Source organism: Peromyscus maniculatus, chromosome 3 (assembly GCF_049852395.1).
Source record: "Peromyscus maniculatus bairdii isolate BWxNUB_F1_BW_parent chromosome 3, HU_Pman_BW_mat_3.1, whole genome shotgun sequence".
NCBI classification, from domain to species: Eukaryota; Metazoa; Chordata; class Mammalia; order Rodentia; family Cricetidae; genus Peromyscus; species Peromyscus maniculatus.
Window position 1 is genome coordinate 138,002,744 of NC_134854.1, and position 27,932 is coordinate 138,030,675.

General features: G+C 52.9%; 1 protein-coding gene across 1 annotated transcript; it reads left to right on the forward strand.

Moving 5' to 3' along the window:
• The first annotated feature begins 162 nt into the window (after positions 1–162).
• Positions 163–27,834, forward strand: Cand2 (cullin associated and neddylation dissociated 2 (putative)). Its single transcript, XM_076567653.1, has 15 exons — positions 163–296; positions 4,615–4,758; positions 5,410–5,564; positions 6,552–6,675; positions 8,847–9,112; positions 10,602–10,707; positions 10,879–11,021; positions 13,467–13,759; positions 15,097–15,238; positions 15,579–17,081; positions 19,452–19,547; positions 21,815–21,984; positions 23,694–23,858; positions 25,248–25,355; positions 26,905–27,834. Exons 1-15 carry the CDS (start codon positions 229–231, stop codon positions 27,130–27,132), a joined length of 3,711 nt encoding a protein of 1,236 aa, XP_076423768.1. The 5' UTR covers positions 163–228; the 3' UTR covers positions 27,133–27,834.
• Positions 27,835–27,932: the final 98 nt, after the last annotated feature.

Consider the following 27,932-nt stretch of genomic DNA (forward strand, 5'->3'; position numbering starts at 1 on the left):
GAGGGGTGGTCCGTGCTCGATGGTGAGTTCCCGGTCTCTGGAGTGTGCACGTCCATGCTGAGCAGAGCTCCCCAGGAGAAGAGGCCAGGTCCTGCAGTCCAGCCCTTCCCAGGACAGGAGGGGTAAGGGTGACCGAAGGGGCGTGGCTGAGGGGAGGGGGCGTGGCTGAGGAGAGGGGAGGCCGCGCCGCCATATTCATTCCCGCCCGCGGACCGCGGCGCAGCCAGCATGAGTACCGCTGCTTTCCACATCTCCAGCCTGCTGGAGAAGATGACGTCCAGCGACAAGGACTTCAGGTGCGCCCTGCGGCGGCCCGGGGCTCCTTTTCAGGGGCCTCAGCCCGTTCTGGCCGCCCCCCCGGCCCCTTGCAGACCCCCGCGGGTGCCCCCGGCCTCTTCGCCTGGGCCTGGCTGGGCCTGCTGCCCTGCTGCAACAGCCCCGCCCCCAACCTCTTCCCGCCTTTGCCGAGCTGAGCCCTCAGGCCCCCTACCCTGGGGCCCCCAGGCCCTCCGATGAAGTTCCCATCCGCTTCTCCTTGGGTCCCAGTGCTGACCTCCTTTGACCCGCACTAAAATAGCCCCCCACTCCGCGCCACCTCCATCCTAGGGCTATCCCTTTCTGATACCCGAACTTCTACCCCGTCTCTAGGTTACCCCATCCTCCCAGCCTGTACCCCTGCCGGGTCTCCTAAACCCGAACTTTTCTTTCTTTCCGCTTTTTTCTCTTCATCCCCTCCCTCTTCTCCCCGGCCCATTACCATCCCATCCTTCTCTTTCCCTCCTCTCCCGAGATGTTAGGTTAAACATGGTTTAGAGGCAGGAAAGAAAGGTTGGGGTGAGGGCCTTTTCTCTCCTCCATTCTCTTTCTCCCGTCCTTCTCTTCGAGCATCCCAGAAACAGCGGAACAGAGCCGCCAAGAAGGATGGGAACATCTGGAGCAGCGCCCTATCTTGCAGGGGAAACAGGCTCAGTGACAAAGAATGGTTGGCGTATGATCCTATAGCCAGTTCTGTACCTCCAAGGTGATGGGACACTGTGCCTACTGAGTCTTCTGTCCGTTTTACAAACAGGGAAACTGAGGTTTGGGGGTACGAAGGGCCTGGGTACAATGCCAAAGGTAGGACCAAGCAGAGGTGGAAGTCATAGTGATGTCCGGAGTCTAGCCTGGAGGGGCCTGTAGCCTGCTCACGTGGTCTGACCCCTCCTTTGTCCTGTAAATCTATTCCTCAAAATCTCTTTGGTGGTGGTGGGGGGGGGGGGCAAGCCCCATGGTGGTAATAGGGCTTTGGACCCTTAGCCCTGGCTTCAGATCTTGGCAGCCATAACTTACTGGCTCTATAAGTGATGGACACATTACTCCACCCCCTCTGAACTTTAGCTCCTGTTTATGGTGTAGGCACCAGTTAAGTGCTTTGTGAATGGTGAATGGCCGGTGTGATTCTGCACACTCTCTCCGCACCTTGACTGAGCATCTCATCTTCACTGCTGGCTCCCACTGAGTTGTTACCAGGATGCCTCTGCACTCCATGCAGGACCAGGCACATCTCTCTGTGTTTCTGCCTTGGTCTCCTGTGGTTGGTTGCCTGTGCAGGGAGACAGGGTAGGTCCTGTGGAGTGTTCTTTTGTCCCCTCCTTCCTGTTCTCCAGAGGCCTGGAGGGGCTTTGGTTTACATGTCCTGCCAGAACCGAGGGACCATCTCCTGGGCCTCTGAATCGGGGAGTTGGCCCTTTCAGCCTGTCCCTGCCAGCAGCCTCGAGGACACTTAAAACCAGCCTGAGCATATGAGAATAGCGTCTATTTTTAAAAGTCTGAATACCAGGAGGCTGAGTCCCCTGGCCAGCTGTCCAGGCACCATGTGGCCAAGTGTCCCAATGGTGCTGCCTCTCAGATTTCAGGAGACCATGGCCTGTGGTTCCCAGAGGGAAGTGACTGACTACTGTTCCAGGTTAGGGACAGGAAGCCTTGGTTCCCAGTTTTGTTGGGGCTCAGACTCTGACAGGGAAAACCAGGGGCTCAAGAGATTAGGCAGGAATTTCTGAATCTTTTTGTGGTAACACAATACTGTTTGAGGAGGCAGGAGTTCCATGTCACGCTGTTCTCTGGTGCTCTGTAACCTCTCGGAGCCTGCTTGTCTTGGGTTGACCTATTAAAACCCTCAAGGAAAGCCGAGCGGTGGTGGCGCACGCTTTTAATCCCAACACTCAGGAGGCAGAGGCAGGCGGATCTCTGTGAGTTTGAGGCCAACCTGGTCTACAGAGGGAGTTCCAGAACAGCCAAGGCTACACAGAGAAACCCTGTCTCGAAAATAAATAAATAATTCAATAATTCAATAATTCAATAATTAAGATAAAACCCTCAAGGATGCTGTGGGAGAGGGGCAAAGAAAATTCCCAGAGTTAAGGAGTTAAGGAGGCAGCTGGCTAAAATTTACCCCACTGATGGAGGCAAGGCAAGTCTGTGTACTTAAAACCCCACTCTATTTTGGAGCCCTAGCCTATCAAGTTACCACCACCACCCCAGCGCTGTGGTGTCTCTGAGGGTGATGTCTGCAGAACTCAGTGTCTGAAGTGCTGGGGCTTATTTGTGAATGTTGATTTCGGGGTTCGGGTTTGCACGAGGCCGTTTGACTCTAAGGTCTGTTGAGCAGGAACTCCCTCCGGCCTTCACTCTGCTCCCTTGTCAGGCCTGTTTTTTCCTAAGCTTGGCGTGTCAGAGGTGAAGCTGCTGGGTGCCAAGCATGTGGACCCACACATGTGGGTATATGTGTGCACAGGTGTATGTGTGTGTGTAGGTATGTATGTTTGTTGTTTGTGTGTGTGTGTGTGTGTGTGTGTGTGTGTGTGTGTGTGTGTGTGTGTGATGGTCTGTGAAGTGCTCTCTCACATTCATTGCTGTACAGGAGAGAAGTGCTGTGGTCAGGGGGTGCAAAGTCCTGACGTGACCTGTCTAGGGAAGCTGTAATGCTTAGGTGTGTGCACATCGCATTGATCAGGATTGTCCCTGAGACAGAAATGTTTGAGTTACACTCTTGATGGGTGTGCTAGTTTCTGTCAGGTTGACCCAAACTGAAGTTATCTGAGAAGAGAGTATGCCTCCATAAGGTTGGCCTGTAGATGAGACTGTGGTAGATTTTCTTAGTGATTGATGGGGGAGGGCCCAGACCACTGGTCAGGTGGTCCTGGGCTGTATAAGAAAGTAGGCTAAAAGAACCATGGGTTGCAAGCCAGTAAGCAGCGCTCCTCCATGGCCTCTCTAGGCATGGTGCTGCACACCTTTAAACTGTCATGGCCTCTGTCTCAGTTCCTGCTTCCAGTTCCTGCCTTGAGTTCTTGACCTGACTTTCTTCAATGAGGGACTGCGTAAGCTGGAACCCTTTTCTCCCCAGGTTGCGTTTGGTCATGCTCTTTATCCCAGCAATAGAAACCCTAACTGAGGCAGTGATGAATAGGGGTTTGACAGGCACATTCCCTGGTTGTTGGGCCCATCCTGTGCCTCTTAGAACATATTCTCAGGATTGCCAGGCCCATCTGGGCCCCATCCTTCAGAAATTTAGAAAGGCCCAAACACAAACATCCTTTACGTTGAAGCGCCTGGGTGGTGGACGGGACAGCAACAATACCTTCCTCTCCTTCAGCTCAGCTTCCTGCCTTCTCTCAGCAGCTTCAGGCTGATTGAGCTGTTAAAGTTAAGAAATGGTGGCATGGACAGGGTCCCTCGGGGCTCTGTGTGGGGGCCCCACTCCACTCGAGACAGATTTCACCCCGGGAGGCTGGGACAGGAAGCAGGCTTTCTCTGGACGCCTCTTTATAGCATCTCTTCCATGAGTCTCCATGCAGGTGCCAGCAAGCATGGCGGCCTGGGGGAATGGCTGCCCTGGAGAAAGGGCACTTGTCATGTGCAGTTACTGCATTAGGTCTCGGCACAGTCGGACTGAGATCTTCTTTCCAGGAATTAGAAGTCACTTCAATGGTTCACTTTAAGGTGTTCACTGCCAGGTGGTGGTGGCACACACACCTTTAATCCCAGCACTCAAGAGGCAGAGGCAGGAGGATCTCTGTGAGTTCAAGGCCAGCCTGGGTTTACAGAATGAGATCTAGGACAGGTACCAAAACTACACAGAGAAACCCTGTCTCGGAAAATAAAAAACAAAAAACAAAACAAAAAAAAGGAACCTCGAACACTAAATGCCAACAATCTATGACAAACATAATGTCAGCTTCAAGGATAAAGGTGTGTACCACCACTGCCCAGCCATCGAGTATTTTTAAACAAACACTGAGCCACCCAGCCCCCTCATCCCCATTTTTCATACAGGTAAACTAAAGCTGAGAGAAGACAAGTGACTTGCCCAAGTTCTTCCCATTTTGGCAGTGGCAGTGGCAGGAACCCCCACCACCACCACCACCACGAGCATTAAGCCAGTCCACTTGTTTCAGTCTCCCACCCTGTGCTAGTTGGTCTAGTTGAGGTGATGCAGCCCTGCCCATAGCCCCGGTTACCCACATGCCTTTGAACTCTTGCACTGAGCTTCTCTCCTGGGGCACGCTAATACACCAGTCTGTCAGGCCCGGGAGCTGCAGGACAGCCCTCTTTCTCCCCTCCCGCCCCTCACAGGTTCATGGCTACCAGCGACCTGATGGCAGAGCTGCAGAAAGACTCCATCCAGCTGGATGAGGACAGCGAGCGCAAGGTGGTGAGGACGCTGCTGCGGCTCCTGGAGGACAGGAGCGGGGAGGTGCAGAACCTGGCCGTCAAGTGGTGAGTGGACTAGGGGTGGCTGGGGGCGGGGGTGGCGCTTCCCCTAGGGTGCAGCCTGTGACAATCATCAGGCAGTTTGGGGGCAACAATAGGGTCGGACGCTTAGCCAGCATTCTTCAGAGGTCGACCCTGCACCAAGAGTTCAAATCTAAGTTATGTGGGAGGTTATCCAGGAAATAGGAAGGGAAGTAGGGAAGGGGAGATGGGAGGGGTGTGAAAGCCTGCAGAAGGGGTTCTGTGGCTCTGGCAGGTCCCCAGGTGACGATCTGCTACTAGGCTTTGAGAAACGAGGCTCTAGATCTCAGGTTGATGGACCCGCATTAGCGAGTGAAAACCAGTTAGAGGTATATTGGAAGGCCCCACTTAGACCTTCTGGGGTGTCCCAGCAGTCCATGTTTAGTAATTCCCTAGCGGATATGACACCAGCTCAGGTGTGAAAAACATTGCTTTGGCCACATGGAGCCACAGGGTGAGATACAAGCCGTGGGCTTGGGATGCACCGCTTGCCTGGTAGGAAAGGGTCCTCTTTTGAGCTGAGGTCTTTTCCTCAGCATGTGTGTCCCCGCAAGCTTGAGGGGACCAAAGCAGGCAGCAGGATTTAAGGCGTGCCTGGAGCTTTGGGGCCCTTCTCCCTTCCTCCCTCTGCCTCAGCCTGGGTCCCTTGGTGGGCAAGGTGAAGGAGTACCAAGTGGAGACCATTGTGGACACCCTCTGTGCCAACATGCGGTCAGACAAAGAGCAGCTCCGGGACATCGCTGGCATTGGCCTGAAGACCATCCTCTCAGAGCTGCCTCCTGCTGCCACAGGTACCCAGGCCTGGTGCTGCTACTCGGCCCAGCTATGTTTCAAATACTGGGGCCAGGTGATTCTTCTGGGAAGCCCACACCTGTTCATGGTGTGCCTTCTGCATGCCTCTGTTTCTCTTCACTGAGTGCTAATACCTGTATTAAATATCTTTACTAAGTAGTGGCCCATGCCTTTAATCCCAGCACTCTGGAAGTAGAGGCCGTGGACCAATATGAGTTTGAGGTCAGCCGGATCTACATAATTCCAGGACAGCCAGGGCTAAATAGTGAGACCTTGTCTCAAAATAAAAAAGAAAGGGAAGGTGGGCTCAGAGAAGTAAAAGGACCTACTTGGGGTCCTTCCGTGGTAAAGAATTCAGACCCAGGTCAGTTGAAACTCATGACTGCCTGTTTGTTAGGAATGCTTCCAGCCACAAGCAAAGAGCGTAGACTCGTGGCAGCTTAAAGACTTGCCATGATCTCTCTGGAGGGATGGCTATTGCTCTTCTTCTCCTCCTTCTTCCTTTCCCTCCTCTTCCTCCTTTTTCCTGGTAGTAGTGCTAGAAGTCAAATGCAGGAGCTTGTGTGTGCTGGGCCCAGCTGCTCCCGTTCTTGTAGCAGTGGTTAGACCCACAGGGTCTCATTCTTCGTCCATGTGCTCTCTCCTGTGCGTGTAAGAAACGACACATTTTCCCAAGCCATTCTGTCTCACTGGCCACTGCCAGCTGAAAGGGATTGGGGAAAGGAAGTGTTTAACTTGTCCCCGCCCTGGTGGAATTGGGTGAGCCGGCCAGCAGCTCAGCCGTCAGTTTGTTCGCTCCCCAGGCTGACTCTGTAGTTGTTCCTTAAGACTTGAGTCAGCTGTGGACCACTGAAGCCCAGGCTTTCCTAGAACACGGACTTCTGGGGGATGCGGGCTCAGAAATAAAACCAGAGTACAAGCAAGCCAGAGTTGGGGGCTGCCCTCCCAGTCCAAAGCCTTACCCTGCCCACTTGTGCCCTGCACAGGCTCAGGGCTGGCTATCAACGTGTGCCGCAAGATCACAGGCCAGCTCACCAGTGCCATCGCCCAGCAGGAGGACGTGGCTGTGCAGCTGGAAGCCCTGGACATCCTCTCCGACATGCTGAGCAGGTGAGCCAGGCCACTTTGGGCAAGAAAGGAGGAGACAGGTGAGACTGTGATTGATGAGTGGCCTGCATGCAATAATGTCACACTACGGAACTGCCTCTGGGCGGTCATTAGCTCCAAGGTCACACAGTCAGTAAACCTCCCATGGCTTATGCATTTGCTCTGGGGGCAGGAAAAACCAGGGTTAGCCTAGTATGGGCCTGCATTGCTCCTGGGGAATTGACAGGCAAGTGGCCAACTGAATATAATAGGTGAGTGGTTAGGTCAGGTGAGGGCCCAAGCTCACAAGGCCCCAGCTCAGCTTCTGGAGGGCTCCTTACTGGAGCTGAGGCTTCGGGGGCTTAAGCAGATCTAAGGGCATCACAGAGAGCAGAAGCAGGAGAGGATTGTGAAAGGTTTTGGGTTGTGGGCTCAAGGGAACCCCAGATTATCTTTTTGATTAAGAGTAGAAGGGTTGGGCATGGTGGCACATGCTTTTAGTCCTAGCACTCAAGAGGCAGAGACAAGCGGGGTCTCTGTGAGTTCAAGGCCATCCTGGTATACAAAGCGAGTTCTAGAACAGCCAGGGCTGTTACACAGAGAAATCCTGTCTCAAAAAAAAAGAGAGAGAGATTAGAAGAGTTTTTCATAGCATGGAAAGACAGTATGGTGGTCTCTGCTCGGAGGTCAGGCCCATGTGGCAGAGGGGTCCCTCAAAGATTTCAGAGGAGTTGAAACTTCCATGCCATGTGGGTGATAATAGTCTGTAGCTGATGCCTGTAATCTGGCCATCTCTGATCCAGGGGTTGGGGAGGGAGTCTTGGATTTGGAGGAAGGAGTGAGGGGCCTATTGATTGATATGTATCCATTACTCAGGGGTTAGCCTGGGGCCTGTCCACGGTATCAGTGGCATATGATCATGACCTAAGCAGTCTCTGCTCTGGGTTCTAACAGACTCGAGCCCAGGGCTCCTGCATGGTGAGCTGATTGTGGAAGCTGTGTGCATCGATGAGGCTGGAGGGCCGGGCAGGAGCCCCAAGGACACACCTCTGCCTTCCTTGCTCTTTCCTTCTGTAATCTGGACAGGCAGGCTGGAGCGGAGCGTCTTTGTTTTTATATTTGTGGTGGGATTGAACCCAGGGCTTTATCCGTACTAGGGAAGAACTCGACCACTGAGATAAGTCTCTAGCCCCTGTTACTTTTTATTTTTAAGACTCCGTCTCTCAGAGTTGCTCAGACAGACCTTGAACTCTGTAGCCCAGGCTGGCCTTGAACCTGTAATCCTTCTGCCTCAGCCTTCTTAGCTGGTGAGATTAGAGGCCTGTGGCCCTAGGCCTGGCTTGGCTTCCATGGGTTGTCTGAAAGAGGTAGACACCACAGGATCTGGAGCGGGCAGACTAGAGGAAACCAGGAGATAGAGGATTGGGGTAGGGTGCTCCAGGAGCAGGTGGGTGCAGTAGGAGGCGATGGGTTCCGTTTGGGCATGTTGAGTTTGTGGTACTTGAAAGGCACCCCTCAATCATGAGCTCCGTAAGGCCAAAGTCTGCCTTATGGCCCGACTTTCAGCATAGACCCTTTCACACAGTAGATGAATAAATAGGTAAAGACTGCAGCAGGGTGATCTGAGCTGGACACAGGACAGCGAGGTCATGGAGGGCAGCAGAGCAGGAAGAGAAAAGGCCTCAGGTCATTGTGAGACCAAACTCACCCAGAGCTAGTTTGACTGGAAAACAAGCTGGCCACGCAGAGCCAGGTTCTGCCTATGGAGAAACTCTCTGAGGGTTGCCTCTTGCCTTGAGTTCAGAGCCCAGCTTATCCAGAGGACACTGGGGAGCCATGGCAGGATTGAGCAGGGAAGTGACCAAATGTCTTAGAATTTATACTACTCCAGTCACAGGAAGGAGGATAGATTCTGGGGTAGGTATTGAGGCGAACCTCAGACTCCTGAGAATTTGGAACATCCTCACTAGAGCCCGCATACCCACCACACTCCTCCCTGCACTGAGGGATTGGACATCTGGGCTCCGGTCTCAGACCTCCACTGTTGACCACACGAGCCTTCTTCACAAGGCAGTCTCTTTCCTGTAGTAAGTCACTCCTCACGTTGGAGGGGTCCCTTGCCGCTTTCCCAGGGTCTTGGCTGGGCTGCAGATCCAGTGGCCCGCCTGCCCTGACACTCCCCGTCCTGTCCCCAGGCTGGGCGCCCCCCTGGGCGCCTTCCATGCAAGTCTGATGCATTGTCTGCTGCCCCAGCTGAGCAGTCCACGCCTGGCGGTTCGCAAGCGCACCGTTGTGGCACTGGGTCACCTGGCAGCCTCCTGCAGCACCGATCTCTTCGTGGAGCTCGCCGACCACCTGGTGGACCGTCTGCCTGGCCCCCGCGCCCCCGCCAGCCCTGCAGCCATCCGTACCCTGATCCAGTGTTTGGGCAGCGTGGGCCGCCAGGCCGGCCATCGCCTGGGTGAGGAGCCGGGGCTAAAGTTCTGAGTGGGGCCTGGTGGGCGGGGACCGAACCCTAGCAGGAGCACAAACTAGTTTTCCTTTTCCGGGTCTTACGCCGCTGTGGCCTTCTGGAGGTGACCTCTGTGGAGGCTTAGAGACAGTCCTCCAAGTCATGATCTCAAACCCTTATGTAGAATGTGTGTGAGCCTTCTGCTCTGAAGGCTCACCTTAACATGTGAGCCAGGTTTGGAGTCTAAGCTTTCGTTGAGGATAATAGGTCTACAGTTAGCCACACTGTTTAACGTGTACGCCGGCACACACTGTGAGTCCACATCACAGTCAAAACACTCAGCATTCCCACCGTCCCCCCCCTTTCCATCCCTGCCTCTGCCTTACCTCAGGCAGCCACCTCAGGCTTCATCAGGTCCGCTGTTAGCCACAAACACCTTAGGCAGGTGTTGCCCATTAGAACAAGACAGTGTGAGCAGAGCTAGCATCAGTCAGCCCCTCCTAACTCCTGGCTCTCACCAGAAGGGCCTTAGCGGCAGCTGCTCCTTGGCCACCCTCAGGAGCATTGATCTGGGAAATAGGCTGCATAGGCTTAGACGAGGGCTCATGTTTGGCTGGGCTGACACTGAGGTTCCAAGGACCTCAGAAAGTCTATAAAGGAGTTTCTAGGGAGCTGGAGAGATGGCTCGGGGGTTATGTATGTTTGCTGCTCATTCATGAGGACCAGAGTTCAGGTTCCAACACTGGCATCAGGCTGCCAATAATACCTGTAATTCCAGCTCCAACAGGTCTGATGCTCTTATTTGGCCTCTGAAGGCAACATATGTGTGCACACATATAAATTTAGAAGGGACATTTAGGGATCTCCAGCTTAGCATGTTCCTTCTGGCACGGTGGGAAGGTTATGGCTGGAAGAGGGCTAGTGTAGCCTCTAAGCAGTGGTTTTTAACGTGGTTCGAGACCATTGGAAAACGCAGGTACTTACATTACGATTCCTAACAGTAGCAAAATTACAGTTATGAAGTAGCAACAAAAATAGTTCTGTGGCTGGAGGTCACCACACATGAGGAGCTGACTGTATTAAAGGGCAGCGTTGGGAAGGTTGAGAAGCACTGTTCTAAAGCCTGGGGACCAGGCAGGGCTCCCTCTTGTCCCCCTGTCTGCAGCTCACGCTCCAGTAGGGATAAGCCCAGCCCTGACAGTGACCCAGCTGCACAGCCTACTTTTTGTGTGCCTGATCTGGGCAGGGACTGGAGCTGAGCTCTGCCTGAGTCGTTGTCCGTTGGTCCCCACGCCGCGATGATCAGTAGACTCAGTCAGGAAGTCTTGCGAGCAGCCCGCAGCCCCATGGCACACAGGTAGCAACCAGGCTAGACCCCAGTCAGCGTGCGTCCGAAGCCTCTAAGTTGAGTTTGCCCTGCAAGGGTGGATTGGGCTGAGGCTGTGGGCTGGTAACTGAGGGAAGGTGTGCTTACTTCATGGACCCTTTGGCTCTGCAGGGGCCCACCTGGCTCGCCTGGTGCCCTTGGTGGAGGAGTTCTGCAACCTGGATGACGATGAGCTGAGAGAGTCCTGCCTGCAGGCCTTCGAGGCCTTCCTGAGGAAGTAAGGGCGGCTGTGGCACTAGAAGCCAGGCGGGGAGCTCCGTGGGGAGTCGGTAGGGATGCGGGGACAGGATGCCAGCCTCAAAACAGTCCGCCTCGGCACCTCTCTTTGGGCCCCACCCTTGCTCTTCCATGCTGGGTTCCAGTGAGGCCTCCCCTCCTTGTCCCTCAGGTGCCCCAAGGAGATGGACCCTCACGTACCCAATGTGACCAACCTCTGCCTCCGGTACATGAAGCACGACCCCAACTACAATCATGACAGCGATGAGGACGAAGAGCAGATGGAGACCGAGGACAGTGAATGCAGTGAGCAAGGTAGGTGGACAGCCTGTTGTGAGGGAGAGCGGGGCCCAGCAGCCAAAGCCGGCTACACCAGGCCTGCCTGGCCGGACGCTGCTCCTCTCCAGCTGTGAGGTGTTCACGTGTTCAAGTGCCTGCACAGTTAAACAGGAATACCTGGGAAGACATTTGTCTGTACTCAGCATGTAGACAGACGGCTGGCGCCAGGGCGTTTATAGTTTACCAGGTGTTACAAGTATTTAGAGGTGACTTAAAGCTGGGAGTGGGGTGTGTAGGGTATGTGTGACTACCCTCAGATGCTGGTGTCCAGGCTCCCACAGGTCCCCAGGGACAACTCTAATCATCACTTCCTGAGCATCCACTGGTGTTCCGAGTCTTACCTCATATTCCTCATAGTGACCCTAAAAAACGTAACGGTGATCATCCTCATATTTCAGACAGGGAAACCAAGGAAACACCAAGTGACCTAGCCAGGACATGGGCCAGCTCTGACAGACTCTGCAAGCTACCATTTTTATACATGGTTTTTGGGATGATGCTTTTAGCCCAGCGCCAAAGCTAGAGGTAGAATGGTGAGCACTTGGAGGGGCAAAGTCCAGGTGGGGGCTCAGTGGCCTCTTCCCCCTGGGCCTGAGGTCCTGTCCATCACTTGGGTTCCCTAAAGGCAGTGTAAAGATGGAGACTAGGGACTTAGGGCCTCGTGGGGTCTTGAAAAAAGTCAGACAGAAGCTGGGCAGTGGTGGCGCACACCTTTAATCCCAGCACTCGGGAGGCAGAGGCAGGCGGATCTTTGTGAGTTCGAGGCCAGCCTGGGCTACCAAGTGAGCTCCAGGAAAGGCGCAAAGCTACACAGAGAAACCCTGTCTCGAAAAACCAAAAAAAAAAAAAAGAAAAAAGAAAAAAGTCAGACAGGCATACTGGAGCCTTGAATGCTAAACCAGGAGGAGCTGGGGCATTTTCTTGCCGGTAGCAGAGGGATAGGGATATTTTTTGAGGGGTGCACATGGTCCATTAAAGGAGCTGTCTGCTGAGCTGACCAGTGGACACGCCCTCTATAGGTCCTCCAGATTTCTTTGCTGTGTGAGCCTTAGTTGTCAACAGAGTGGCATGGTAGGAACACATGGTCTCAGATCTAGGATAAAGAGGTGCTCCTTGTCACCTCTGATCCTTCCGTTCTCCACTAGTGACATGGATGGGATCTGTCTTAGTTAGGGTTTTTATTGCTGTGAAGAGACACCATGGACACGGCAAATCTTTTTTTTTTTTTTTTTTCCGAGACAGGGTTTCTCTGTGTAGCTTTTGGAGCCTATCCTGGAACTCACTCTGTAGACCAGGCTGGCCTCGAACTCACAGAGATCTGCCTGCCTCTGCCTCCCAAGTGCTGGGATTAAAGGCGTGTGCCACCACTGCCCAGCATCACGGCAACTCTTAAAAAGAAAACATTTAATCGGGGTAATTCACCTACAGTTTGAGAGATTCAGTCCATTATCATCATGATGGGGAGCAGCTGAGAGTGCTACATCTTGCAGGCAACAGGAAGTCAACTGACTGTCACATTGAGGAAAGCTAGAGAAAAAGAGACCTCAAAGCCACCCCCAGTGACACCTTCCTCCAGCAAGGCCACACCTCCTAATAGTGCCCCTCTCTTTGGGGGCCATTTTCTTTCAAACTACCACAGGATTGAATCTCTGCTCTGCAGTTTCCTATGTTTCCTGAGATCTCTCACCATCTCTGAGCCTTGGTCTTGACATCTGTAAAATGGGGCCATTAGCTCCTTTGTCCTGGTTGAGTTGTGATCTGCTGACTCTCAGGCCTATAGAGTAGAGGCTGCACATACCCATTCTTTCTTTGGTGCTTGAACACCTTTGAGATCAGGGCCTTTGATTGACCAGGACTAGGTTAGCACCAAGACCCCAGGGAGGCCACCTTTCTCTTTGGAAATGGCCATCCTGAAGCCAGAGAGTGGGCCTGAGCCTCAGAAAGCTCTGTGTCTCCACTGCAGACTTGAGTCCCTGTCAGTCTTGTTTTGGAAGAGGACGGTGGCTCACTAAGTATTCCAGACTGGCCTTGAACTCACGACCCTCCCACCCCACCTCAAGTGCTGGGATTACAGGCCTGAGTCAGCATGCCGGCACCTTTCTTCCTTGATGTCGTCGGACAAGGAGCTGGAGGCAGGAAGGGCTGTGGCTGAAGTGTAGATAGTCGTCATTGGGTCAAGCCAGTTCTTGTCTCTAGGCCCCAGTTCTGTTCTCTGCGATGGGGAATGATCCTTGCCCCACAGGAGAGATTGTGGATCGAAGGGCATGATGCCATCTGAGCACACCCCAGGTGCTCACTGGGTGGGGGCATTCCCAGTAGGCCGTGAATGCTGCTCTTCAGAAGGTAAAGCCAGGGTAGGACCCCCACTGTCTTCTTCCCTGAGCTGAGGACCACGGCTCTTCATGTCTCCCTCTTCCCCAGAGAGTGAGGACGAGTACAGCGACGATGACGACATGAGCTGGAAGGTGCGCCGAGCAGCAGCCAAGTGCATGGCCGCCCTGATCAGCTCTCGGCCGGACCTCTTGCCCGACTTCCACTGTACTCTGGCACCAGCACTCATCCGCCGCTTCAAGGAACGGGAGGAGAACGTCAAGGCAGACATCTTCGGGGCTTACATCAAGTTGCTGCGACATACACGGCCCCCAAAGGGATGGCTAGAGGCCGTGGAGGAGCCCACCCAGACAGGCAGCAACCTCAACATGCTGCGGGCACAGGTGGGCCATGTCCTTGCCTACTCTCCGTCCTTCCTTCCTCCTCCCCACCCCATCTCTTCACTGGCTGAGGGATGTGGCCTGAGCCCCTCTGTGCACAGCCCGGGCATTCAGATGGAGTCCTGCCTCATCCTTGTTCTGTGTGGTGCAGGCCTGGGACACATGGGCAGCAACACAAGTGGGCTTCCAGCAGCGAGAAGGGCTTTGTTTCATTCCAAGAGGAAGCAGCTACAGGCAGGGGGTGGTAGAGTCTGCTTCACTTTAAAAAAGTTCTTCTGGCTGCTGGGTGGGGAATGGATTGTGACCAGACAAGAGTCATGGCTGGGGACCAACAGGAGGACATTGCAACTATGTCCAGGGGATAAGAGATGTTGCCTTCGGCTCAGTGGAAGCAGAGAGATTGAATGGTCACGCAGGCCTGAGAAGTGGGTTTTAGATTGAACCATTGGATCTTGCTGATGATGGGTTGCTTGTGTCTGGGACAGGCAGGGAGCAGTTGATCTCTTGGCCTCCTGGGATAGGGGACTCTGAGGAGGAGGGGACATCTGCATCTCTGTACATTTATGGTTGAGGTCCTCATTAGCTTTCAGTAGTGAATTTTCTGTTAGTATAATAAAATGCAGAGGCTGGGTCCCTGCTAAGAAGAGCCTTGTCGAACTCAGGTTTGAAACAGTCCAAAAAGCATGGTCCCTGCCCTGATGTGGATTGCCTAGCTGTGTGACATCTTTGTAGATAGCGTGACTACACAAAAGGAAGACATCCCATGATAAAACAGGAAGACAGAAGGATGAGGCGAAGCCCTTATATTATAATCAATGTGTCCAGGAGAACTAGTTCATCCTTTTTAGTGACTTCCTGATATTGCCACCTTTTAAAGGTCCCTCCTCTTCCTAGTACCCCCACCATACTGGGGACCAAGCTTCCAACCTGTGAGTGCTTATGGCCACATACTTTATTCAGACTGTAGCAGATGCCTAGGTTGAGCCATAGGTAGTCAGAAAATGTGCAAGCTGGATCAGAGATAGAGATCAGGGTGGCACCGGTGCCACTGGTTCAGGAATATATGGGGAGTGTACCTAGGTAAAGAAGAGAAGGGCCATATGCTGAAGACGGCCAGGCCTCTGCTTCCCTTCATAGAGATAGAGGTGACAGCCAGGCTGCTGGGCCACCTTGAGCCTGTTCCTTGTCTGCGTTTATGAGATGGAGGCAACCACCACTCTGTCTGCAGTCTGAACCAGGTGACTAGTAGAGGCTGGTGGACACTGAGGTGTCCTCTCTATGTTGGGCTCCTCCCTGGGGAGGCCTCCTGGCTGGTTCCTGAGCTCCCCACCTGCCCACAGGTACCCCTAGTGATAAAGGCCCTGCAGCGGCAACTTAAGGATCGGAATGTTCGGACCCGCCAGGGCTGCTTCTACCTCCTCACCGAGCTGGCAGGCGTCCTCCCTGGCAGCCTGGCAGAGCACATGCCAGTGCTGGTTTCAGGTAGGCTGGGCTTTCTCCTCTTGGGCCTCTTCCAGAATCCAGCCCCCACCCTATACTGAGCCCTCAATCCCTGGGAGCCCAGGCGTTATTTCTGGGCAGGGCCCTGTGTGATCATGGCCTACGGAGGTTCCCCTCTGACCAAAGGGAGAACAAGGCTGCTTCCAAGTCTACTTTGTGGCTCCAGGGGAGTTCTGGCCTTGTTTCTCTCAGCTCTGGTGGCTCTGGAAACTTCTGTCTGGGAGCTTTGGGTGCTTTGGTTCAGTGCAGATGCCTTCCTTGGTCACTACATCCCCAGACTGAGCCAGGCTGAAGGGCCCCTAACCTTGGTTCCCACCCATAGGCATCGTCTTTTCTCTGGCTGACCACTCCAGCTCCTCCACCATTCGGATGGATGCCCTGGCCTTCCTACAGGGGCTTCTGGGTACGGAGCCAGCTGAGGCCTTCCACCCACACCTGCCCACCCTCCTACCACCTGTGATGTCCTGCGTGGCTGACCCTTTCTACAAGGTGGCAGCTGAGGCCTTACTGGTGCTCCAGGAGTTGGTGCGGACCCTGTGGCCACTGGATAGCCCTCGGCTGCTGGACCCCGAGCCATACGTTGGAGAGATGTCCACAGCTACCCTGGCACGACTCCGTGCTACTGACCTAGACCAGGAGGTGAAGGAACGGGCCATCTCTTGTGTGGGCCACCTTGTGGGTCACCTTGGTGACCGGCTTGGGGATGACCTAGAGCCCACGCTTATGCTTCTCTTGGACCGCCTACGGAATGAGATCACCCGGTTGCCAGCTGTCAAGGCGCTGACCCTGGTGGCTGTGTCCCCATTGCGACTTGACCTGCAGCCCATCCTGGCCGAGGCACTGCCTATCCTGGCTTCATTTCTGCGCAAAAATCAGCGGGCACTGCGGCTGGCCACGCTGGCTGCCCTGGATGCTCTGGCTCAGAGTCAAGGCCTCGGCCTGCCTCCGCCTGCTGTGCGGGCTGTGCTGGCTGAGCTGCCGGCTCTGGTCAGCGAGAACGATATGCATGTGGCCCAGCTGGCCGTCGACTTCCTCGCCACTGTGACCCAGGCCCAGCCCTCCTCTCTGGTGGAAGTCAGCGGACCTGTTCTGGAGGAGCTAATGCAGTTGCTGCACTCACCCTTGCTGCCTGCTGGGGTGCTGGCAGCCACTGAAGGCTTCCTACAGGCGCTGGTGGGCACCCGCCCTCCATGTGTGGAGTATGCTGAGCTCATTAGCCTGCTCACTGCACCCGTTTATAACCAGGCTGAGGATGGAGGACCCGGCCTGCACAAACAGGTGTTCCACTCCCTGGCCCGGTGTGTGGCTGCCCTCTCAGCTGCCTGCCCCCAGGAGGCGGCGGGCACTGCCAGCCGCCTGGTCTGTGATGCCAGGTCGCCCCACTCAAGCACTGGGGTCAAAGTCTTGGCATTCCTGTCACTGGCTGAGGTGGGCCAGGTGGCTGGGCCAGGCCCCCAGAGAGAGCTGAAGACCGTGCTTCTGGAAGCCTTGGGATCTCCCAGTGAGGACGTGAGGGCTGCAGCCGCGTATGCCCTGGGCCGTGTGGGTGCTGGCAACCTGCCTGACTTTCTGCCCTTCCTGCTGGCACAGATTGAGGCCGAGCCCCGGCGACAGTACCTGCTGTTGCATTCACTCAGGGAGGCCCTGGGGGCCGCCCAGCCTGACAACCTGAAGCCCTATGTTGAGGATGTCTGGGCACTGCTCTTTCAGCGCTGTGAGAACCCCGAGGAAGGCACTCGGTGTGTGGTGGCTGAGTGCATCGGGAAGCTAGTGTTTGTGAACCCTCCCTTCCTCCTGCCTCGATTCCGGAAACAGCTTGCTGCAGGTAAGGACACAGTGGCCCAAGTTGGCCCAGCACAAGGTGGGCACTTGGTCCCCAAGCATCTACATAACTCATGCAGATCACTGGAGATGAGCGTCACATGTATGTTAATCAAGGAAGATAAGCAAGATAGAAACATGCTTCCCAAATGTACAGGCTTCCTCCTGCATGGTCTCTGGGATAGAGGGACAAGGTCTTTTGTTTTGTTTTTCTTCAAGATTTATTTTATGTGTATGGGTGTTTTGTCTGCATATATTTATGCGAATATCCATGCATTGCCCTCAGAGGCCAAAAAAAGGGCATCAGATGCTCTGGAACTTGGGTTATTGACAGCTGTGAACTGCCATGTGGGTGCTTAGAAACAAACCCCAGGTCCTCTGTAAGAGGGGCCAGTGCTTTTAACTGCTGAGCCATCTCCAGCCTAAGGTTTTTTGATAGGCCCCTACCTCAAACAGACCTCACCCAAGGGGTCTGCATCATAGATTCAACTCACCTGGATCAAAAATACCCCAAGAAAATATTGTGTCTGTACTGAACGTGTGCAAAATTTTCTTGGTTTTATTTCTTTTTTTAAAAAATGACATTGGCGTGTGTGTGCATGCACGCACATTGCCATGGCATGCATATAGAGGTCACAGGACAACTTATGGGAGTTCTCTCCTGTCATGTGGATCCCAAGAATTGAACTCTGGTCATCAGACTTGGTAACAAGTGCCTTTATAGCAAGAGCCATCTTGAAAGCCCCTTTTTCCTAGACAGTGTAGATTAACTACTGTTGACATGTTTAATGTCAACACTGAAGGACGTGGGAGGGTGTGCCTTGGTTCTGTGTAGACACCATGCTGTTTTGTGGAAGGGGCTGGGTGTCCTTGGGCTTAGTCTCTAGAGAGATCCTGGGTCCTATCCTCTGAAGATACTAAGGGGTAAAGTACAATTTAAAGTTTCATGATGGCATTAGGAATACAGGATTATAAATCTATAACTCTGTAACTAGGAATATATCCCAGCTACGTGGGAGGCTGCGGCAGAATTATGACTTCAAGGCCTACCTGCTACGGAAGTTGAAGGCCTCCCTGTGCAATTTAGTGAGACTGACTCCAAAGAACGGAGGGCCTGGGGCCGTAGCTGTCACTTGGTGGTAGAGTGTTTGCTGGTGATGCATGGGGCCCTGGGTTCCATTCCTAGCGACTCACAAGAAAGTGAAATAGAGTGGAATGGTAGTGTCTGCCTTGATCCTGGCACTCAGGAGGCAGAGACGGGAGGATCTCTGAAATATAGGCCGGCCTGGTCTACATATTGAGTTCAGGGCTACATAGACCCTATCTTTAAAAACATCATCATCATCATCAAAGTAAACCCATTGATGTCATTCTCATTATCCCTTCTGTGGACATGAGCTGCAGTAGTTACTTTCCTCACTGCTGTGACAAAATACGTAATGGAACTGACCTTAGAGAGGGTCCCATTCAGAGGGACAGTCAGCCATGGCATGAGAGTTGTGGCCTCAGGAGCTTGCAGCGTGGCTGCTTCACATCTTGATGGACCAGGAGAACAGTTTGGATGGATCAGGCTGGTTTCAAAGTCAAATGTAGCCATCCAGGCTTACCATCAGCACCTACTTCTGCCAGCTGGGCCCCAGTCCCAAAGATCACACCAGTTTGCAACTGGGGACCAAGCTGGAGGTATGTGAGCCATGCCCCGGTATTACCCTCCATCCGTAGGGATCTGTGTGAGCCCTTCATTTCCCCAGCTCTTTAAAGTCAGCAGCAAAATGAAATAAAGTGAGTCCTTCATGACATCATGCTTAGGGGACTTGAGTGCTGTGGGAATCCCACGGGCCTCCACCCTGACAAAAGCTCAGGCTTCTGCTGTGTGGCCTTAAATATGAGCTTGGCCTCTCTGAGTCCTTCTTTCCTGTATGAAGCACAGACCAATAGTCCTTCATAATTCTGTTTGGTTTTGAGACAGAGACTGACTTTGTAGCCCAGGCTGACCTCGAACTCCTGAAGATACTCCTGGGTCCTTTGTGTAACAGGTCAGCACTACCACGTCAGCTTCATTATTTTAATTAACATTTCATTATTATGTGAGTTTGAATGGAGAGGATATCAGGAAAATGCAGTGTAGTCTCAGCTAGAGGCGTGACTTTCCCAGGTCCTAGTGCTGTGTTTGCACCTGCAGGGTGGTGTCAGGACCCACCCACCCACTCTAGCTGCAGGAGGAAGAACTGGGCAGATGCAGGGCTCCACAGGACGGAATCCCATGGACTTCCTGGAGGAGGTTGTTTTTCAAGTAGGGAGAGGGGGTACTGTGTTTGGCTCCTGCAGGCCTGCAGGTTGACCCCTGCCCACACTGTCACCTCTCTTCTTGCAGGTAAGCCATACACCCGGAGCACGGTCATCACTGCAGTCAAGTTCCTCATCTCAGACCAGCCACACCCCATTGACCCCCTCCTGAAGAGCTACATTGGTATGTGTCCCCCAGTCCCTGTCTTGGCTGAAGCTAGTACCCTTCCCCCAGGTCTGGAGTTTGGTAGGATGTCTCACAAATGAGCCAAGGGTGGCAGACTCCAAAGCAACTCTGTGATGGGCAGCAGGGCACACTCTTGAGTGAGGATCTGCCTTCAGGCCTTTTGTCTGCACCACCAAGGCTCTGGCAGGCCTAGCAGGCCCCTTCTTACAGATGAACCTTGCTTCCCCTCTGTCAAATGGGTATGAGAAGTTTCTGGAACAGGTTTTCTTGGAAACAGCTTGCTGGGGTGGGAAGTGCTGTAAATGCACAGGCTCTGAGGATGAAAAATAAGTCTGAGCTGGTGAGCCCCACGTGAACAGTCTGAGGATGCCTGAGCGGGAGGAGCCTTGGTGGGGTAGGCCAGGCCTTCCCTCGGAACCTCCTGCAGAACCAGACTTCTTGCCTTCGAAGCACAGCACCTGCATCTTCTCAGGGGCCACAGCAGACTCAGTCCTCCTCACCCAGTAGGCAGCCCCATGGAATGTAGAGGGAGCCTTGGCTGTAAAGGCGGACTTGTGCGGGCAGGCCATTTCCATCTCAGCTATCAAATAGAGTGCTGACCCACATGCCAGGGCGCTGGGCAGACCAGAGGGCCAGTGGCATGACCACTTTTGAGTAGAGACTGTATCCTTGTCTCAGTCACCTCATGGCCTGACCTGGATGGCCGCACCAGATTTCCAGCCTGAAGAGCTGCTGTGGCTGCATGGCCAGGGGCCCACCAGTGGTGTCTCTGTTGGGTTTTTTGGTGTTTTTTTTTTTTTTTTTTTTTTTATTTTTCGAGACAGGGTTTCTCTGTGTAGCTTTTGGAGCCTGTCCTGGAACTCGATCTGTAGACCATGTTGGCCTCGAACTCAGAGGTTAAAGGTATATGCTAAGATTAAAGGCATGTGCCGCCACTGCCGCCTGGCTTTCAGTTTTGCCTTATTGTGGTTTGGGGTGTGTGTGTGTGTGTGTGTGTTTAATATTGATTTGTTTTATGTGTATTAGTGTTTTACTTGTACATGTCTATGCACCATGTGTGTGCCTGGTGCCTGTAGAAATCGGAAGAGGGCATTGGATCCCCCGGAACTGAAGTTATGGATGATTGTGAGCTACTACATGGGTGCTGGGAACCAAACTCAGGCTGGTTTGTTCTACAGACTGAATCTGTATAGCCCATGCTGGACTCAGACTCATTATATAATAGCTGAGGATGACCTTGAACTCCTGATCCTGCCTTTATCTCCCAAGTACTGGGATTACAGGCACGCCCCACTACCTTTAGCATGTTTGATCCTGTTTTTGAGCTCCCTGAGTTGGATACCATGTGATACCCTTGGATAAAAAACTCATCAGTTAATTTTCATAGCTCTAGCCTAGTAAAGGACATTGGTCCCATTTTATAAATGAGGAAACTGAGTCCCAAGAAAGGGTTCAGACTTGTCAGATTCCTAGGCTGTATTCTCACAGAAGCAGGACCTGAGGAGCTAGCATAGCATCATGGGATGGACCCCAGGTCCCAGTGTTGTTGAGTCCTGCTCTGCTGGAAGACAGCAGTTCCTCCCAGTGGGGTACATCAGAGGTCACATGACAGCAGCATGTCCAGTGGCTGGTGAGTTTCACTGGGGTCACATGGCCGCAGTGGAGACTGTCAGGTTTCTGTACTCTTATTTTTGTGGATGAGGATGCAGCTCAGTGGTAGCACGTGTGCTCAGCATGTGCGAAGGCCCTGGGTTCCATCCTCAGCACTAGCCCAAATAAAACGTGGTCCAAATTCCCAAATTAAACCTCTGCAAAAGGCCTGCTCAGAGGAGCTGTGCAGTCCTCTAAGCAGCTGTAGGCCTGTCAGCTTAGCACTTCAGACCCCGTCCTCTAGGAGGCGCTCACCTATCGTCCTGCACTCAAGAGGCTCAGGCAGGAAGATCACAGAACTGGAGCTATTCAGTAAGGACCTGTCTCAAGACAAAACAGTTCTTCTTCTGTGCCAGCCCTCAGCCCTGTGCTTTGAGCTGCTATCATGTCTTATTTCTAAAAACCCTGCCAAGAGGGCAAGGCTCCCCAAGTCCACCGTTAGTGGGAAGCCAAGCATTCTCATGTGGACTGTGAGGGTGGTTGTGTCTGGCTTAGGTAGATGTTCAGGATGTGTTGCCCTTCAACCTGCACAGCTCTCAGTGTCAGGGTCACCAAGGTACATCGTACAGGTGGCTTTGTGTCCTGCTTCCACGTCCTTCTTTGTCCCTCTGCAGCAGAGTTCATGGAAAGCCTGCAGGACCCAGACCTGAACGTGCGCCGGGCCACACTCACTTTCTTCAACTCAGCTGTGCACAATAAACCGTCATTGGTCCGGGACCTGTTGGATGACATCCTACCCCTCCTCTACCAGGAGACCAAGATCCGCCGGGACCTCATCCGAGAGGTACAGGGCAGCATGGGCACCTGGCATGACCTAGCCCCCTGTTAGCTGTCCCCTTGAGTCTCCTGAGCCTCGCTAGCAAGGCTTACTGAGGACTAGGATGAAGCCCACACAGGCACCAGGGCCACATGGCCCAGGCATGTCATGCCCCTCCACTCCCCAGCTGTGACCCAGACAGGGCAACCCAGTGCCCACTGAGCTTCGTTTTCCCCTGGAGCTAAGTGAGGACAGCCACCATGCCTGTCCCACAGGAACGTGCCCTAAGCACTTGGGGCAGCTCTGGTGCTTAGTGGCACATGTTCAGTGTGAGCATCCTGGTCCTCAAATTACTACCACTTGTGACCTCTTGTGTGACAGGTCCTAGTTAAAGTGTAGGCACCCTACAAATACTGTTATCTGAAACTCTGCAGGCATATGAAGAAGGGACTTACTAGACATAAATGGATTCTGTATTAGACTTGGTTCCCTTCTGCAAGATGTCTCTTTGAATGTGCAAATGTTCCAAAATCCATAACCCAAACAAACTCAAATTCCTGAACCTCAAGTCTCCAGCATGTCAGATACTGAGTTGTGATGTCAGCAACTGTTGTCACTCGGCCAGAGTCTCAAGTTCCAGGACTCAGACAGCTCCACTGTACTGGGGTTCTGCCAACCTGGCGCTCTGCTCGGCCTCCAGTAGAGGGGATTATGAGGACCAGACTGGTGGAGAGAGCTAAAGGGGTAGGGGGTTGAGGTGACTGACAGCCAAATCATCCCATAGTCCCCCGTGGAGGGCTGAGGTGGAAGCAGTGCTCTTGAGAGGGGTTGGAGACGTTTTCCAAAAGAAGGGCATTTCAGTTGGGTTTTGAGACAGCACCATTTTACTGTCAAAAGCCAGATCTCATGGTTAAAAGCTTCAGAGGACTTGGTTCTTTGAGTCTGGTCCTGCCACTTACCAGCTGTGTGTCTTTGAGCATGTCAGTCACCCATCTGGACCTGGGCTCCTTTTTTGTTTGTTTTTTTTTTTGTTTTTTTTTTTTTTGGTTTTTCGAGACAGGGTTTCTCTGTGTAGCTTTGCGCCTTTCCTGGAACTCACTTGGTAGCCCAGGCTGGCCTCGAACTCACAGAGATCCACCTGGCTCTGCCTCCCGAGTGCTGGGATTAAAGGCATGCGCCACCACCGCCCGGCTCTCCTTTTTTGTTGATAGGATTGTTAGCAGCACCTTCTTCCTAAGGTTTTCACTTCCTTCTGGAGACAGAATCTGATGTAGTCTAGGCTGAGAATGACCCTGGACTTCTGCTCCTGCTTCCACCTCCTGAATGCCGGGGTCTCAGATGTGTGCCATCATCTGGGTTTATTCAGTGCTGGAGATCAAACCTGGGTCTCTGTGTGCTAGGCAAGCACTCTGCTCTGAGCCTTATCCCCAGGCCTTCCTAAGGTGGCTTTAGTACTGAGTAAGATGTCGTCCATCAGGCAAGGGTTGCAGCTCAGTTGTAGAACATGTGCTCAGTATGCATGAGGTCCTGCACGCACATCCACACCCCCCAGGGCCTGACTCTGCCTGCTCAGCAGGTATGACAGTTGGGAGGAAGGATGCTGCCAGCTGAGCTGATTCCTGAAGCTTGAGAGTGTGACTTGGGGCCAAGGTGCAGTGCTGAGCAGGTGGGGTGAGTTGCAGAAACTAGGGGAGGGGCTTCGCACCCCCAAACTTCTGTGTCCTTCCTTCCTGCAGGTGGAGATGGGGCCCTTCAAGCATACAGTAGATGATGGGCTAGATGTGAGGAAGGCAGCCTTCGAGTGCATGTACTCGCTGCTGGAGAGCTGCCTGGGCCAGCTGGACATCTGCGAGTTTCTGAACCACGTGGAGGACGGGCTGAAGGACCACTATGACATCCGAGTAAGATGTGCCCTGCCAGATGCAGACCCAGCTCAGAGCCAGGGGGCCAGGCACCATCAGGCCCCTGCTGTTTGTCCCTCCTCCTGGCACCCCGTGAAAGCAGCTGGGCCACTTTCTGTCAAGAACAAGGAACCAGGTTTTAGATTTCTCTCAGGGTGTGCACTCTGGGCACATGAGCTCCAAATCTACTAGTGTTGGAATGGCTTAGGCCATTTTTGCTTTGAATTAATTTGTTTTAAATGTTATCAACATTTAAAAATCATGAGATTTTACATAAAGAATAGTTATTTTGAAAACAAACCATAATGCAGGGTAAATTCCCACATTTCCATTGTACCAGGCTGTTTTCTGGTTCTTATTACTTGTTTTATTGTTGGTTTTTTGTTTGTTTGTTTGTTCTTTCCCCCAAGACAGGGTCTCATTGTGTAGCTCTGGCTGTTCTGGAACTCCCTCTGTAGACCAGGCTGGCCTCGAATTCACAGAGATCCGCCTGCCTTTGCCTCCCAAGTGCTGGGATCAAGGCGTGCGCCACCACACCTGGACTATTTTCTGTTGCTATATAAAAAAACAAAAACAAGCCGGGCGGTGGTGGCGCATGCCTTTAATCCCAGCACTCGGGAGGCAGAGGCAGGCGGATCTCTGTGAGTTCAAGGCCAGCCTGGGCTACCAAGTGAGTTCCAGGAAAAGGCGCAAAGCTACACAGAGAAACCCTGTCTCAAAAAACCAAAAAAACAAAAACAAAAACAAAAAAACAAACAAACAAACAAAAACCAACAAAACTGTGGCTGGGTATTCTTAAGAAAAGGAGGCAGCTGCTTGGCTCTGGTCATGTCACAAGGCCAGGCACCTGCACAGGTGTTAACATGGTAGAGTCAGGCATGAGGCATGTTCATTTTATCATTCACTTTTGGGAGAACCCAGGTCCTCTGAGGCCACCTCCAGGAGCCTGGCCACTGCCTGCTGAAGGTTCCATCACCTCTCAGCATTGCTATAATGAGGATCGAGCTTCCAGTACATACATGGGCTTTTGTGGTACACACTCAAGCCATATCTAAATGAAGCACATCCAAGCTAGTGTCAGTGGGAGCTGAGGAGCTGCTGTGTTCCTTCTCAGGCCTATGCTAGAGGCTTGTGAGCATGGGAACTGCCCCGCCCTATGTCTTCTGCTACCCAGCCATCCTCACACCGCTTAGAGTGACGGGCAAGATTCAGCATCACCATTTACATCTTCTGTAGTAGGAAACTGAGACCCGGAGAGGCAGGAGCCTTGGGCAGGGTCCTGGAAGGACTTGATGGTGGGTCTGTGGGGTGCAAGCCTGTACTTCCCTTGGGCCTGCTGCTCTATCTGGGGGCTGTTTCACCAAGAGTTCCATCTGCTTCCTTTGGCAGATGCTGACCTTCATCATGCTGGCCCGGCTGGCCACCCTTTGTCCTGCACCTGTCCTGCAGAGGGTAGACCGGCTCATCGAGCCACTCAAAGCCACCTGTACTGCCAAGGTATGCCCCGCCCCGCCCCACCCCACCCTGCCTGGGCCCTGGATTGCCTGGCAGGTCTAGTCACTCCTCACTGTACAGTGTGCACTGTGGTGGTGTGCTAGCTGCTTCCATCATCCCTGTTGCCCTAGAATGTTCTGTTGCCCAGGGCTATACAGTGCAACAGGCTGAGAGATTCCTTCATTAAAAACTTCCTGGTTGCTGGGCTGTGAGAGGACCCAGGGTACAATGCTGTGCATGCTGGTTTCCTACTTCGTCTTTGCAGATCCCAGCTGGGGAGCTGGGCCTGACTCCTGTGAATGATTGATTTGATTTGATTGATTGATTGATTGGCTGCTCCAGGGCAGAGCCACTGCTTACAGGGAGTGTCTCAAGGTCTTGAGGGGAATCTGGGGTGAAGGTGTCATGGAAAATTGTAGTGTTGGGAACAGCCTGGGCATGCTCAGGGTCCCAGTGAAGACTTGTTGCACAAAAGAACTTGTGTGTGTGTGTGACTTGTTTATGTATATTGAACTTGTGTTGTGTGTCTAAAGGCCAGAGGTTGACTTCAGTTGTCTTCCTTGATCTCAACACGGATTTTTTTTTTTTTTTTCTCATACAGTTTCACTTTGTAGCCAGCCCTGGCTGTTCTGGAACTCTGTAGACCAGGCTGGCCTCTAACTTGAGATCTACCTTCCTCTGCCTCCCAAGTGCTGGGATTAAAGGCGTGTGCCCAGCTCTTATGTGGATCTGAACTCGGTCCTCAAATTTGCCAGCAACTACTTTGCAAACTGAACTGTCTCCCCACCCCCCACCCCCATTTGAGTTTTGAAAGGATAAGATTTAGCCAGAAAGAGGGCCAAGAATTTCAGTCTTTTTGGTTTTTCGAGACAGGGTTTCTCTGTGTAGCTTTGCGCCTTTTCCTGGAACTCACTTGGTAGCCCAGGCTGGCCTCGAACTCACAGAGATCCGCCTGGCTCTGCCTCCCGAGTGCTGGGATTAAAGGCGTGCGCCACCACCGCCCGGCTGAATTTCAGTCTTAAGGAAAAACTCAGAGTAGTGTCTTGGTTTTCTTAAAAAAAAAAAATTCTGTGATCCCTAGGTAGACTTCAAAGTGATTCCTTCCTCCTCTCTTGCCTTCCATGTGGCTGAGACTACAGGCCTGTGCCAAGTTATTTTTTCATTTTCTTTGTGTGGGTGGGGAAGGGAGGGGAGAGGAGACAGTCACTTCCGGCCTTGGACTCAACAGGGTCAAAGATAACTTGAATTTCTGGTCCTTCTGCCCCCACCCCCAAATGTTGGGATTACCAGCTAGCTATAACTACACCAGGTTTTACATGGTGCTGGGGCAGGTCCCCTTCATCAAACCAGGGCTTTGTGCATGCCAGGCAAAGCACTCTGCCAGCTGAGCCACATACCCAGCCCCAAAGTTGTGATTTTTCACATAGCAACACATTAGCAGAAAAAATGAAACCTGATGTGAATTAGATTGAAATTAAGCCTTCATTAATCTGAACCCTGTATGTTTGAAATGGGTACATAGGCTCAGTAAGGACACTGTCTCCCTCTGCAGGTCAAGGCTGGTTCTGTGAAGCAGGAGCTGGAGAAGCAGGATGAGTTGAAGCGCTCAGCAATGCGGGCAGTGGCTGCCCTGCTGACCAACCCTGAGGTACGGAAGAGCCCCAGTATGGCCGATTTCTCTACCCAGATCCGATCCAACCCAGAACTCACCACCCTCTTCGAGAGCATCCAGAAAGATTCAGCCTCTGGTCCCAGCATGGATTCTATGGAACTCAGTTAGCTGTCCCCAACACGAGCCTCCCTCTCCCACGCCCATAGGCCTTGGCCTCTCCTGCCCTTCCCAGTCAGCCTCAGTGCCTTTGTTAGGGCCCCTACTCACAGGCCTCAGCCCCAGTGCCAGAGCTGGGCCCGTTAACTCAGGACAGTCATTCACAGATGGGGTAATGGTCCACCCCATTTACACTTGACACTGCTCCTCTCCACTTGTTTAGAAGCCAGCATTGGATTATAGGAGTTGTCTTCCTACTTGATTTACTCTGGACTCCAAATGTCAGAGATCGGTGCCCTGGCCAAGAGTAGGGCTGTGTAGAGCCCAGGGAAGCTCTGGGCCTGGGCCCAGGAGACCCAGTTTATGCTTCCTAAAACTCAGAACACCTCATTTCTAAGAATTGTTTCCAGGGAAGATGGCATGGATCACTAGACAGGCTTGGGCCTGCCGTGTGAACCATCTCTAACCTCACCACCAAGGCGTGTAACAGTTTGTGTTCTTCCCAAGGTGTGTAGTGGTTAGTACTGAAAGTCCAAATCTCAATGACAGACACCCCCCCACCCCCCAAGCAGCGGTTTGTGTAGCCAGGCTGTTGTGGAACTCACTCTGTAGACCAGGCTGGCCTAGAGATCCCTCTACTTCTGCCTGGGATTAAAGGCTGGCTGAGGTCGGTTTGTGATCTGAATAAAGAACAGATTTAACATTCTCACATAATTTTTTTGGTTGTTTTTTGAGACAGGGTTTCTCTGTGTAGCAGCCCTGGCTGTGCTGGAACTCACTTTGTAGGCCAGGCTGGCCTTGAATTCGGAGAT